The sequence below is a fragment of the Ovis aries genome, chromosome 17 (genome assembly GCF_016772045.2).
Source record: "Ovis aries strain OAR_USU_Benz2616 breed Rambouillet chromosome 17, ARS-UI_Ramb_v3.0, whole genome shotgun sequence".
In the NCBI taxonomy this organism is placed as follows: Eukaryota; Metazoa; Chordata; class Mammalia; order Artiodactyla; family Bovidae; genus Ovis; species Ovis aries.
Window position 1 is genome coordinate 7,762,273 of NC_056070.1, and position 14,535 is coordinate 7,776,807.

Sequence of the window (14,535 nt, forward strand, 5' to 3'; positions counted from 1 at the left end):
AACAAATTCCTGAAATATCAGCTGAAAATAAGTGGTTAACTTTGGGTAATAGGGAAGTTTAACTAAAATTGTAAATTTTTTGTCAATCTGGGGAAAGGGGAAGGGGGTGATGGTGGGGATTTAATCTTAGACATTTTTTTCCTCAAGATTTTCTAGTAAAGAAAATTCTGGCCAGTCATGAATTAAGCTAAGTTAAGTTAATGCCAATTTCTGGCTCCAAGTTATCTCAAAAAGAAGGTGGGGGGAGGGGCAGGAGGAGGAAGTGGTTAAGACTGACCACTTTTCACAATGCATCCCCAAGTGGACTGTACACAGCAGACATCAAAGAAAGAAGCCTACTTAAATTATCTAAGAAAAATGAAAATCTACATTTAGGAACTGTAGGCAGATTCAGTTCAGTTCAGTCCCTCAGTCGTGTCCGACTCTTTGCGACCTCATGAACCGCAGCATGCCAGGCCTCCCTGTCCATCACCAACTCCCGGAGTTCACCCAAACTCATGTCCATTGAGTCGGTGATGCCATCCAGCCATCTCATCCTCTGTCGTCCCCTTCTTCTCCTGCCCTCAGTCTTTCCCAGCAGATTGCCACTAAGGAAAAATAATGGAAACCCAGAACTAAAATCTGAAATTGGGACTGCTTAATTAACACTGATGTGACCCCTGACAACTAAGGCTGAGAAGGTTAACCGGGGTCATGATCTCATTGCTCTTTAGAGAGAGCACCACACAGCACAAGTGGGCGTGGGGGTCCACCAAGCTCACACGGGTGGCTTCCACACACATTGAGAGCTACCTTCAGGACTCACGCAACGATCGATCTCAGGCCCTCCGTTGACACTGGAAGAAGATCGGCCATGCGCAGAAACCTGCTGCAAAAGGACAGTGCTCGTTATTTATTCAGCTTTTCGACCATGTGGGTGAGTTTCCACATAGAGTCACACAGAAAGAGAGGAAGCATCCCCTTGCTTCTCGTCTCACCCTTCTTCCTATACAGAGTCCCGTTAATACAATCCCTTAGACACAGTACTTTCAATTAGCATCATGAGAACTGGCACTGTGCTCCTCTTCTTGGACACTGTATTACTTTTGATCTCAGTGAAGTAAAGAAAAGGAGATTTTCACGGCATCACCGATGAACAAGGTAGTCACTCACAGCACAACACCCTCCAGAGGGTTCAATACCCAGACAGCAGCCCTGACCCAACCAACTCCTTTACCATCCTAAGACAGTAGGAATGCCTCTGCAGCATCATAAGGGTTTTGTTTTTTTTTAAACTAGGAACCAGAGGGAAATAGAAGATGAAACTAAATGATAGGTTCCCACCTAACAAAAAGCTGAAGTTCCCAGTCTAACACACAAATATCTCTAAATTTTTCAGTAAACTGAAAAGGCAGAAGAACCAGAGATCAAATTGCCAACACCCACTGGACCATCAAAAAAGCAAGAGAGTTCCAGAAAAACATCTACTTCTGCTTTATTGACTATGCCAAAGCCTTTGACTGTGTGGATCACAACAAACTGAGGAAAATTCTTCAAGAGATGGGAATACCAGACCCCTTGACCTGCCTGCCTCCTGAGAAATCTGTATGCAGGTCAAGAAGCAACAGTTAGAACTAGACATGGAACAACAGACTGGTTCCCAGTTGAGAAAGGACTATATCAGGGCTGTATATTGTCACCCTGCTTCTTTAACTTATATGCAGAGTACATCATGAGAAATGCTGGGCTGGAAGAAGCACAAGCTGGAATCAAGATTGCCAGGAGAAATATCAATAACCTCAGATATGCAAATGACACCACCTTTATGGCAGAAAGTGAAGAAGAACTAAAAAGCCTCTTGATGAAAGTGAAAGAGGAGAGTGAAAAAGTTGGCTTGAAGCTCAACATTCAGAAAATTAAAATCATGGCATCTGGTCCCATCACTTCAAGGCAAATAGATGGGGAAACAGTGTCAGACTTTATTTTTTGGGGCTCCAAAATCACTGCAGACGGTGACTACAGCCATGAAATTAAAAGACGCTTACTCCTTGGAAGGAAAGTGATGACCAACCTAGATAGGATATTAAAAAGCACAGACATTACTTTGCCAACAAAGGTCCTTCTAGTCAAGGCTATGGTTTTCCCAGTAGTCATTTATGGATGTGAGAGCTGGACTATAATGAAAGCTGAGTGCAGAAGAATTGATGCTTTTGAACTGTGGCAAAGAAGACTCTTGAGAGTCCCTTGGACTGCAAGGAGATCCAACCAGTCCATCCTAAAGAAAATCAGTCCTGAATATTCATTGGAAGGACTGATGCTGAACCTGAAACTCCAATACTTTGGCCACTTGATGTGAAGAGCTGACTCTTTTGAAAAGAACCTGATGCTGGGAAAGACTGAAGGCAAGAAGAGAAGGTGATGACAGAGGATGCGATGGTTGCATGGCATCACTGACTCAATGGACATGAGTTTGAGTAAGCTCCGGGAGTTCGTGATGGACAAGGAAGCCTGACATGGTGCAGTCCATGAGGTCGCAAAGAGTTGGACACGACTGAGCGACTGAACTGAACTGAAACTGGAAAGGGCTTCCCAGGTGGCTCAGCAGGTAAAGATTACATCTGCAATGCAAGAAATGCCCGCAGACATGGGTGGGGGAAATCCCCTGGAGTCGGAAATGACAACCCATTCCAGTATTCTTGCCTGAAGACTCTCATGAAGAGGAGCCTGACAGTCTACCCGTCCATAGGGTCACAAGAGTCAGACAGAACTGAAGCAATTGAGCACACATGGGTAAACTGATTCTGCCTATGATACATACGTTTGTCATTGTTGTTACTGTTCAGTTGCTCAGTCACGTCCAACTCTGCGACCCCATGAACCGCAGCACTCCAGGCTTCCGTAGCCTTCACCATCTCCCAGAGCTCAAACTCATGTCCGTTAAGTCAGTGATGCCATCCAACCATCTCATCCTCTGTCATCGCCTTCTCCTCCTGCCTTCAATCTTCACCAGCATCAGGGTCTTTTCTAAAGAGTCAGCTCTTCCCATCAGGTGGCCAAAGTATTGGAACTTCAGTTTCAGCATCAGTTCTTCTAATGAATATTCAGGATTGATTTCCTTTTCCTTTAAAATTGACTGGTTTGATCTTGCAGACCAAGGAACTCTCGGGAGTCTTCTCCAATACCACAGTTCAAATGCATCAAATGATAAAATATGTATCATTATTTACTACTATTTTATGTATTGTTTATTATGCTGTAGGCCTATGGAATGTTTTTTCATAATTTCCAAGGGCTACTACACCTCGCAACTCAGTCTTTTCTCTTTCTTCTTGACCTTTCTTCTCTTAAAAATAAAAAAAAGTATTCCTTTTAGGAGTTTACATGGTCCAAGGACTTAGTCACACACTAAGAAGCAACTCGGGCGTTTTTTGGCGCTGATAGTGTACACGCTTGTGCCTTCTTCATCCCTGTATTCCCTCTGTGAACCACAGGGCCGGGTGAACACACCACTCAACTCACACTTGCTAAACGAAAACACAGCCAGCACAGGTCCAGGGCAGGGACCCAGCCACCCACGGCCCGCAAGCTGGAGACCCGAATCCACTCCAGGTAAAGCAGGAAACCTCACAGGTTCTGAGTTTCATTCAATCCAGGAAAACCCAATACTTATAACATTCCTTCAGACAGGATCATCCAGAAGTTCTTTGGGGATAAAATACAAGCCTCGGCAATGACAGGCATATGAAAACTGAGCTGTTTCCTCAGATTTCACATAAGCATACCTGTGTGGATGGTAAAACCAGGAGTGGTGTGTCTTGTTAGGAAACCCAAGGCCACTGGAAACCAGTGCTGAGATGCACCACATCAGCGCTGCCCTGAGGAGTCAGCGCATCTCTCCTAAGTGTGTCCTGCACTCTGACACGTGAGTAGTCCTGCAGGAACGTGGGTGTGCGTGTGTGCCTCTCTCTGGCCACCTTCACCTGATGAGAACTGCAGGTGGCTGAGCAGCTGGCTCCTCAGAACCCACTCACTCTTTCCTCATAACACAGGTCATTGGCGGACAAAGTTTTCCAAAATTTAGCTTTTTTGCTTGTTTCCTTTTAATTACCCTGCTAAAACGGATCCAAATTCAGCAGGAATTCATGCTGGAATATTTAAAAGTTAGAGTTTGAAACCCAAGCCCCAGAGGGCGGCATGAAGGGAAGCTGGAAGGAAAGCCACCACGTCCTCTGCAGCATTCGTGGACACAGCAGCCACTCCAGTCCGGTGGGCCTCGGCTTCTGACAACTCCCCCAGAGGCCGCCTCAGTCACCGGCAGGCTCCCCACGCCACGATTACTGCCACAGCAGCTCTTCCAGGGGAGACTTCAGATTCTGACCCAGAGCCTCACTGGGTCTTCGTAACCAACAGAACAACCCTCAGGTCTTCAGCCCACCTGCCAATGCAGGAGACGTAAGAGACCTGGGCTTGATCCCTGGGTTGGGAAGATCCCCTGGAGGAGGGTACGGCAACCTACTCCAGTATTCTTGCCTGGAGAATCCCACGGACAGAGGAGCCTGGAGGGTATAATCCATGGGGTCTCAAAGAGTCAGACATGATGGAGTGGCTAAGTAACAGCAGCAGCAACATAAATCATTTAGCACAGTCAACAACATGCAGTACTAACTCAACATTAGTTATCAGTACTTTTCCTCAAAACGCCTAACATAGGGCCTTGAAATGAGTGTATGAAAAAGGCTTTTGAATTGTTGAGTGTACAATGGCTACAACAGATGTTTCTATATAATTCACTCCAAGTCACTTCTCTCTTCTAATCCAACACTTGCTAGATTGAAAACTGTCACTCAAGGAAATAAGGAATCCAAATTAAATGCATATCAATTGGATCATTAATGAACAGTATGAAAATGCAAAAAAAAGATATGACACTGAAAGATGAACTCCTCAGGTTGGTAGGTGCCCAGGATGCTCCTGGAGAAGAGCAGAGAAAAGCTCCAAGAGGGACGAAGAGGCTGAGCCAAAGCAGAAACAACGCCCGTTTGTGGCTGTGTCTGGTAGTGAAAGTAAAGTCCGATGCTGTAAAGTACAATATTGCATATTGGAACCTGGAACGTCAGGTCCATGGTAAACGGGAAGTGGTCAAACAGGAGATGGCAAGAGTGAGCAACGACATTTCAGAAAATCAGTGAACTAAAATGGACCGGAAAGGGCAAATTTAATTCAGATGACCATTACATCTTCTACTGTGGGCCAGAATCCCTTAGAAGAAATGGAGTAGCCTTCATAGTCAACAAAAGAGTCCGAAATGCAGTACTTGAGTGCAGTCTCAAAAATGACAGAGTGGTCTCCGTTTCCAAGGCAAACCATTCAGTATCACAGTAACCCAAGTCTATGCCCAACCACTAATGCCAAAGAAGGTGAAGTTGAATGGTTCTATGATGACCTATGAGACCTTCTAGAACTAACACCAAACAAAGATGTCCTTTTCATCACAGGGGGCTGGAATGTAAAAGTAGGAAGTCAAGAGATACCTAGAGTAACAGGCAAGTTTGGCCTTGGAGTACAAAATGAAGCAAGGCAAAGGCCCACAGAGTTTTGCTAAGAGAACACACTGGTTATAGCAAACACCTCTTCCAACAACACAAGAGAAGACTCTACACATGGACATCACCAGATCGTCAATACTGAAATCAGATTGATTATATTTCTTGCAGCTGAAGATGGAAAAGTTCTATACAGTCAGCAAAAACAAGACCAGGAGCCGACTGTGGCTCAGATCAAGAACTCCTTATTGCAAAATTCAGACATAAACTGAAAAAAGTAGGAAAAACCACTAGATCATTCAGGTATGACCTAAATCAAATCCTTAATGATTATACAGTGGAAATGATGAATAAATTCAAGGGATTAGATCTGATAGATAGAGTGCCTGAAGAACTATGGATGGAGGTTCACGACATTGTACAGGAGGCAGTGATCAAGACCATCCCCAAGAAAAAGAAATGTAAAAATGCAAAATGGTTGTCTGAGGAGACCTTACAAATAGCTGAGAAAAGAGAAGCGAAAGGCAAAAGAGAAAAGGAAAGATATACCCATCTGAATGCAGAGTTCCAAAGAACAGCAAGGAGAGATAAGAAAGCCTTCCTATGTGATCAACGCAAAGAAATAGAGGTAAACAATAGAATGGGAAAGACCAGAGATCTCTTCAAGAAAATTAGAGATACTAAGGGAACATTTCATGTAAAGATGGGCACAATAAAGGACAGAAACAGTATGGACCTAACAGAAGCAGAAGATATCAAGAAGAGGTGGCAAGAATACACAGAAGAACTATACAAAAAAGACCTTAATGACCCAGATAATCACGATGGTGTGATCACTCACCTAGAGCCAGGCAACCTTGAATATTCATGGAAGGACTAATGCTGAAGCTAAAGATCCAATACTTTTGCCACTTGATGCCAAGAACTGGCTCATTGGAAAAGACCCTGATGCTGGGAAAGATTGAAGGCAGGAGGAAAGATTGAAGACACAGGACTGAGATGATTGGATGGCATCACTGACTCAATGGACATGAGTTTGAGCAAGCTCCAGGAGATGGTGAAGGGTGGGGAAGCCTGGCATGCTGCAGTCCAAGAGATAGCAAAGAGTCGGACATGACTGAGCAACTGAACAACAGATTCTTAATAGAATAAGGATAAGAAGAAAGTCATTTGGGGGGAAGTTTCATATGTCAAAAAGTAAACAGAAAGATGCATTTGACCTCAGCTCACCGCTAGGTTACAGGGATGAGGGGGTGGACTGTCGATGCCTGGGGGAGCAGCAGTGGACAGTGGCCTGGCTGACCTGCATGTCTATACTTCACAACCCAGGACGAGGCTGCCCCATACCCTCGGGGCACAGCAGGCTGGGTCTGGCCTGGGCACTGGGCAGGAAGCACCTCCCTTCCTAGCATTCAGAGCCTGGGGAGTGTGTGGGGTGCAGACCCCAGCTCCACCGCTGCCTGGCTTTGCCCTACTCTCCTCTAGGCCTGCCTGCTTAGCTCTTCTGGAAGTGGTGACCCTCTTCTCACAGGTCTCTTCCCTGAGCTATCTGAGTTAGTTAGTTCATCACAAACTGATGTGCTCTGTGTGACTCAAGGGCTCTCTAAGAGAGAAGTCCAGAAAGAGGCGAAAAATGCAGGCATCTTTACCTCCTTGTACATGTTCACACGGACGGATGACTTGCTGGAGTACTAACTGAATTCCCGCCAACCTCAGTCACATTCTCAATGTTTCTTTTGATTAAATTCTCATTCACACCTATCCTGATTCCCAGCGCTTACAAATTTGGTTGGTGTCGGGATTCAGAGGTGGCAAGGGGCAGAAAAGACACCAGGATACAGAGCCGGGGGTAGAAGCTGACAGTGTCGTGACCAAAATGAGAACTAGGCTGAAGCTGGCCTGAGGTGGCTCAGGGACAACGTGAGGCTGCAGGGCAACGCTAGGGGCTGCTTCCACGTGTACCTGACAAAGGTCTCACTAAACCTCCAGGAAATGCACTCTCTCAGCAAAGGCTGATGGCAGGAACAGCATTGTTCGAAACTCTCCAACAGAATGACACTGTTTCACAGTGCTAAACCTCCAGCATTTAAGAGACAAGAGAGCTAACGGAAGTGGCATATCTGATTACCTGTCCAAACATGTTCCTTTATTTGGGGGAAAAAAAGCTTTCATGAAGGAAATGAAAATGCATACAAAAAATGAGGGAATCATTACATTATAACACAGCTCAACAGACAGGACATGATTAAATGCAGGGACAGTTTTCCTTCCCTCCATCAGCAACAACCTGTGCCGGACTTTTAGAGAATGCAAAGATTAGGGCTATGGTCTTTAGAGCCTGGAAGTTTACAGTCTAATGAAGAGGCATATGTGTACATGCAAAACCATTCCTGGAAACCTCACTGTTCCAGAATGTGGTTCTTTCTGATGGTTTGCAACCCATGCGCAGGAGCTGTTTCACTACAGCATGAGTCTGCACTGGGCACACCTGAATCACACCTCTACCCTCTAAGTTTGACCTCCCAGCCTGATGCTCCGAGAATCCAAGAAAAGCTGAGTATTCACCAAGATCTCTGGAGAGATCCCTGGCAAACATGAAGTGTCCGTTGTTACATATAAGGCACTCTTGGTGCCCCGAGAGACACGCAGACAGAGAGGAAGGAAAACACAAGGGCAAAAGCCCAGGACTACAAAATCCCCTCCGTTTACCAGGCAGAATGTATGGATTTTCCCATCCCTGGCAAGAGAACTATTCTCTGAGTGAAGCAAGGAGAGAATAAAATATAGCATTCCTGATTAAACCTGTCCCGTTTCTATTGTCCAGCTAAATGTTTTTATTAAAATCTCTTAAAATGCTAATGTGCTTCATGCTTCCATCAGCAGCCAGGACGCTGAGACAGCGTGAGGACGGTGCCTGGGTGCTGCGTGTGATTGAGACGCTCTTCCATAAAGTGTAAACGGATGGGAGGGAGCGTCTGGACTCTTTCAGGATATTTTCCATAATTACTAACTGGTTCAGAAAGATGCAATACACTTCTCTGGCGATCCAGTGGTTAAGAATCTGTCTGTGAGTGCAGGCGACACTGGTTCGGACCCTGGTCCAGGAAGATCCCACATGCCTTGGGGCACCACAGCTATCGAGCTAGCGATCTGCAAGAGAAGCCACCGCAATGCAAAGCCTGCCCACCACAATTAGAGAGCAGCCCCTGCTCGCTCCAATTACAGAAGGCCTGTGCACTGGCGCAAAGACCCAGCACAGCCAATAAATAAATATGTATTTTTTAAAGATGCACTGATGTTAGAGGTGGGGAGAAGAGGGGCCTTTTTCCTGATGAGGTCATAGAGGGTGAAGAAGGGAAGAGACGGAAAACACCGAAGACCCTGCAAGTGCATTCTCTGCGCTCTCCACCCCCGCTGGCCTTCTCTCTGGCAGCAGCAGCCCGTTTTATGAGGAAGGCAACTGCACCAGAATCCACTTCTGCTAAGAACTTTAAAAAAAACTTGAACACAGAGCAAAAAAAAAAAAAAATTCTATAAAGTGCCCTCAACTGCTAGCACCATTTAAAAGAGCATTCCTGGCAGACTGAGTTCATCCGATGACATGCCAGCTTGCCACATTTTTAGCAAAGAAGTCAGTGTCCTACATTAACTTTCTTTGACAAGTGGATTATTACTATTTCTATGAAATTTAAAGAGAAATGTTAAATGCTATATTAAAATTGTGAATTTTTGTTCATAAACATGCAATTCTCAGGGGAAAAAAGAGGCAAAAATAGTTCTACTAATGCTGGTCCCTACTTCATTGTGGTTTTCATAAAAAGAAGCATTTGAACAGAATCTAGCAGATATACTTGTGTAGACAGTTGACTTTCTTGAATGCATCTTGGAAAACGGCACTGTGATTTTAAGTGGCCTGCTGCAGGGGTCAGAAACATCTTCTGTAAAGGGTCAGAGAGCAATGTTTTAGCCTTTGTGGGTCATGTGGTCTTTGTCACAACGACTTAACTGCTGTTGCAGTGTGAAAGCAGCCCAATACCAAATAGAAATGAATGGGCATGGGTGCGTTCCAATAAAACTTTATTGAGAAAAACAGGCGCTGGGGCCAAATCTGGCCACAGGCAAATAAATCCCTAGTCCACAAGAACTTTCTTAGGAAAGCTTTTCCTCCAACATAATTCTTACACTTTTAAACGCTAGAACAGAATAAACCCCAGGGTATGATGTTATAAAGCAGCAGTTCTCCATCCTCGGCTGTATATTAGAATTCCCAGGGAAGATCTGAAAAATTCTGTTGCCAGGCTGCACCACAGATTTAAAGAATCCTTGCATGTAGGGCACAGGTCTCAAGACATTTTTAAGCTCCACAGAAGATCTAATGTGTAGCTACAGTTGAGAACCTCCATGGAGGAAGTTTCTCGCAGTAATTATAACTGATGGTTCAGCTACCTTAACTTCTCTCTGTCACTCATCCAGTAACCTAACCACTGTGAGTCATCCATAGGAGAACTTTCTCTTTGTAAGTAAAGAAACACATTACAATTGATTGAACGCCTATTCTGAGCCAAGTCCTAAAATGAATACTTTTATATCTTATGAATTAGGTATTATTTCATCTCCATTGATCTGTGAAGAAACCAAAGCTCAGAGAGGTTTTATAACTTGCCCAGTTGGCACAGCAAATGTAAATTCAGGATCTAAACTCGGGTCTGGCTGCTGAGCCCAGGAGCTCTTGGGCTAGTCTCACATTACAACCTCAAATTGCTCATGAAGTCTTGCACCCAATACAATTCACTGATCAAAATAGTCATTGCAGTATCTGAACATGCTTTCAGGTTACATAACTATAATCACCTTCCTATAATTTAGTCAAATAATATCTAAGTCAATAAATAAATACACAGCCTTTCCTCATATAAAGAGGTCTTCAGAAAAAATTGTTCTTTAAAATGATGACCTCTGAAGTGCATTGGAAGATTTAAAAAAAAAAAATCAGGATGCTACATTATTACTTGTACTGATAAATAGATTTGCTTTCATTATCATTTTTTGTAGTATTTTTAAAAACTATCAGAAACATCAGTTTCATCAATTAGAAGGAAAACCAGTGTAAATCAGGCATCCATTTAAAAACAGAAGCCTGGGGCTTCCCTTGTGTCTCAGTGGCAAAGAATCTGCCTGCCAATGCAGGAGACATGGGTTCGATCCCTGGTCTGTTAGGATCCCATGTGCCTCAGAGCAACTAAGGCTGTGTGCCACAACTGCTGAGCCTGTACTCTAGAGCCCAGGAACCGCAACTACTGAAGCCCCTGTACCCGGGAGCCCGTCCTCTGCAACGAGAAGCCGCTGCATTGAGACGCCCAAGCACTGCAACGAGACAGGAGCTCCGCCTCGCTGCAATGCACCTGGAGACAAGTCCATGCAGCAACGAGGACCCAGCACAGTCAAAAATAAACAGATAAAATTAGTTAAAGAAACAGAAGCTTCATCACGTTCATACTGGATTTGTGACAATGTACTCTGAAATACTTCAGTATTAGTCATGAGATATGAGAACAATTAATCTGAATCAGCACCTAGAGATTCATAATATACAAAATATTCTCACCTATAGCCATACCTTAGCCTTGGTCTCACTTGGTACAATCAGTGGAACCTGAGACTTGTGACGGTTAATGGTGGAGACCAGCAGTACACAGAACCCCACTGTCTGTGAATGTACATGGTTTGGGACAGGGGCCAGCTCAAGTCCATGAAAGTATAATAGGGAAGAACAAGCCTCACTCCATTCTGGCTGTTTCTTTTACTTTATTTCTTTTACTTGTATTCTATTGTTTTTGCTACAAGTCAATAACTAAAAGAACGTTGCCTATAGCTTGAAATATACAGGACAGCCCATCATCAAGGCTCTGATCTTTAAAGGGGTAACATTTCTCCATTCATATAGAGATATAAAGTTGCAGAGCAGAGAATAACAGTTGTCTTGAAGGTTTAAGGAACACTGTGACCTGACCTATACCCGCAGCTGCAAGAACAAAGGATTCAGGCACCAACAGGTTTGCAATAACCAACCATGACCCCTTCCCTTCTGGTATAAAAGAAGCCCGAATCCTAACTTGGGTGAGAAGGCTCTTTAGGACACTAGTCCATCATCTTCTCAGTCTTCTGGCTTTACGAATAAAGTCACTACTCTGCCTCAACAACTCCTCTCTCAATTTCCTGGCCTGTCCTGTGGTGAGCAGTATGAACTTGCACCTGGTAACAAAAGGGCCTGTGTGGAACCTGCCGACTTTGGCCTTCTCTCCCTCTGAGTATCGCTGCCACCTCAGCTGATGACATGGTTTGCCAAAACCAGCAAAGAATCTCATCACATCCCTATTGAGTGAGCCTTTCAAGCAGTGTTGGCTTACCGGATTTTGAGCAACAAGTGGTATGGCCACGCCTGCCTGCTAAACATGTCAGTGTACTCCCAGTGTGATGTTCCATGGATGTCCAGGGTGCCTGGGTGCTGGGAGAGGTGACTGTGACTTTCAGTGGCAACAGCACTGGCCACTCCTATTCTTCACTGGCACGGGACAGCTCAATGCCACGACCTCTAAGTAGTAACACCACCCAATTAACTGATGCATGACCGAGAAGAATGTCTAATGACCCTCTTTTATGAATAAGAGGGTGTTTGAGATAAACACATATGCTGCTTATATTCAAATAAAGTGTATACAATTGATCCTACCTTACACACTGGTTTGTCTGGCAAACTCTCCACCCCCATAAAAGTGGGCTTCCACCCAGCTGCGCCATTTATGCACCAAATGCCTCTTTTCTGCTGACCAACTACAACGTACAAATCAATGTCCTCACACAGAATCTGCGAGTCATCATGATGATTGATTTCTTTAGGGCACCAAAATCTTCAAAACTGCTTAGTCCCTCTTCTGCTTTTCTGTCAACAAAATCATTACATGCGGAGATTAACTGACCACTCACCATTTCTGAGGTAATAAAGGGTGTCAGTCTCTTCTTACTAAAGACCATTAACTAGTTTTTAAATACTAAAGAAAGCCTAAGCTCCAGGGAAAAGCCAAAACCCTCTCCAAGGTCAGAAGCTACCGTGGATTTACATTTCACAGCTTCGCAAAGAAGTTTTGAGTTCAGAAGGTCAAAGAGTTACATTTTAGCTCTGCCAATCAGTATGAGATACTACCAGCCCTTTCATCACACTTCACAAATCTGGAAAATCTTTCACCGCCAGGAGACCCAGGAGACATCATCAGATAAAACATCAGCACATCAGACAGTTTATAATCTCAAGATGTTGGATAATGTTCCAACGTCCTCTTTTCCCTTTCTTCTTTCAACCAACAAGAATGCTCACAGTAGACAGCCCCTGGGCATACGCGTCCAGCATCAAAACGTGAGACGTTTCAGCCCCCCTTGTCCACAGATGTGCCCCTCATTCTGAAGCCTTGAATTACTACAGCCTTGAAAGTCTTAAAGTGGGACGTGGATGATGAATTAAATTTCAGGGCAATGCTTTCTTCATCCATCTGGCAGCTGATGACACATTTAGTACTCTTTATTGCCTATCTGTCCTGAGGAAAACGCTGTGATTTAAACACGGTAAATATTCCTGAAGGGAAGGTTATCGGCTAGATCGAAGGGACTCCGAGGAGCTTGGGCAGAGGAAACAGGAGATCACAGGCTGAGGTCAAGGAGAAGATGGAGGATCCGGAAGACAGGGATTAAGAGAAGAAAATGTCAGTGGTGGTGGGGAGAGAAAACAATGGGCAGGGGCAATGGGTCTACAGAGTAAAAGGACTGCATGGAGATGAGAGCAGTGAGATTTATGGGGAGAGAGGACAGAGAGCTACTGAGGGAGCAGACGCAGCTCAGGAGAGAAATTCTGGGCAAGCTGAAAGCAGGGAGAAAGGGTGTGGGAGCCAGTCTCCAGGCCAGTCCCCACACTCTGACGGTCATGCCCGAGTGGAGTCCCTTCCCACACTCACCTGGACCGACATCTCCAGTTCCTAAGCTCTGATGGAAACGACACTGTCCCTGACATCCGAGGCTAGGTCACAGACAGGACCTAGCACTCTCTCTCAGATCCCTCACTCTCAGGAAACACAGCTGCAACATTCTGAGGATACTGAAGCCAACCTATGGAGGAATGCACCCAGTGAGGAACTGAGGCCTCCTGCCAAGAGCTGGCACAACTTGCCTCCAAGTGAGCAGGTCACCTTGGGAGGGGATCCTCTGTTCCCAGTCAAGCTTCGGGTGATTGCAGCCCTGGGGCACAGCTACAACCCCATCTAAGATCTTAAGTTGTCCCTGAATTCCTGACCCACAAGAACTGTGGGGGGAAATAATTTTTTATTGTTCTTTTAAGCTGCTAAATTTGGGGATAGCTTGTTACTAACAATATTACTAATAGGGTTGAACTATGTCAAGAGAGCAGGAAGGGACTTGGTGGTCCAGTGGTTAAGAATCCACCTTCCAATGCAAGGGACGTGGGTTTGATCCCTGGTCGGGGAACTGAGATCCCACAGGCAACTAAGTGTGTGTGCCACAACTAGAGAGAAGCCCATTCGCCACAATGCAGCCCAAAATAAATAAATTCAAAAACTTTTAAGAGAGGGCAGGAAAACAGAGACAAAGGTAGGGCTGGGAGGGCAAGTCATAACAAGAAAGCAGAGAAGGTAATAATATCAACAGAGAAGTCTGACTTCTCTCACTTTCTCTTTCCTTCTTCTTACCTCATTGCATATCAATTTCTTTTTCCCTAAGTGAAACTTCTCTGATGTGAAAACTGAACCTGGACACCCCAATGCTTCTGGTAATATAAATGGGACCACAGAATATGGAAGAATAACAATAGCATCATAGAATAATAGTGCTTTCTTTATATTTAATCAGTTAAGCTCAACCCTGTGCAGCAGGTCCCAGATAAGGGTGATGTGACTTGTGCAAGGCCACACAGCTAGTGAGTGGTCAAGCCAAGACGGAACCCGGACAGCCC

At 44.8% G+C, this 14,535-nt stretch overlaps 1 protein-coding gene across 9 annotated transcripts in view; it reads right to left on the reverse strand.

The window, feature by feature from the left end:
• The window catches only part of DCLK2 (doublecortin like kinase 2), a 189,363-nt gene that overhangs the window by 36,482 nt on the left and 138,346 nt on the right, over positions 1-14,535 (reverse strand). For 6 of the 9 annotated variants that reach the window (XR_006056766.2, XR_006056765.2, XM_042234946.2 and 3 more), the window contains one exon: positions 793-868. Coding sequence is in view for 7 of the 9 variants with exons in the window: in XM_042234946.2 (XP_042090880.1) it covers positions 793-868 (76 nt within the window). In the remaining 2 variants the exon portion in view is untranslated. The remainder of the gene's footprint in view (positions 1-792; positions 869-14,535) is intronic. The other 3 variants (XM_042234947.2, XM_042234945.2, XM_042234950.2) reach the window with 1 other exon arrangement.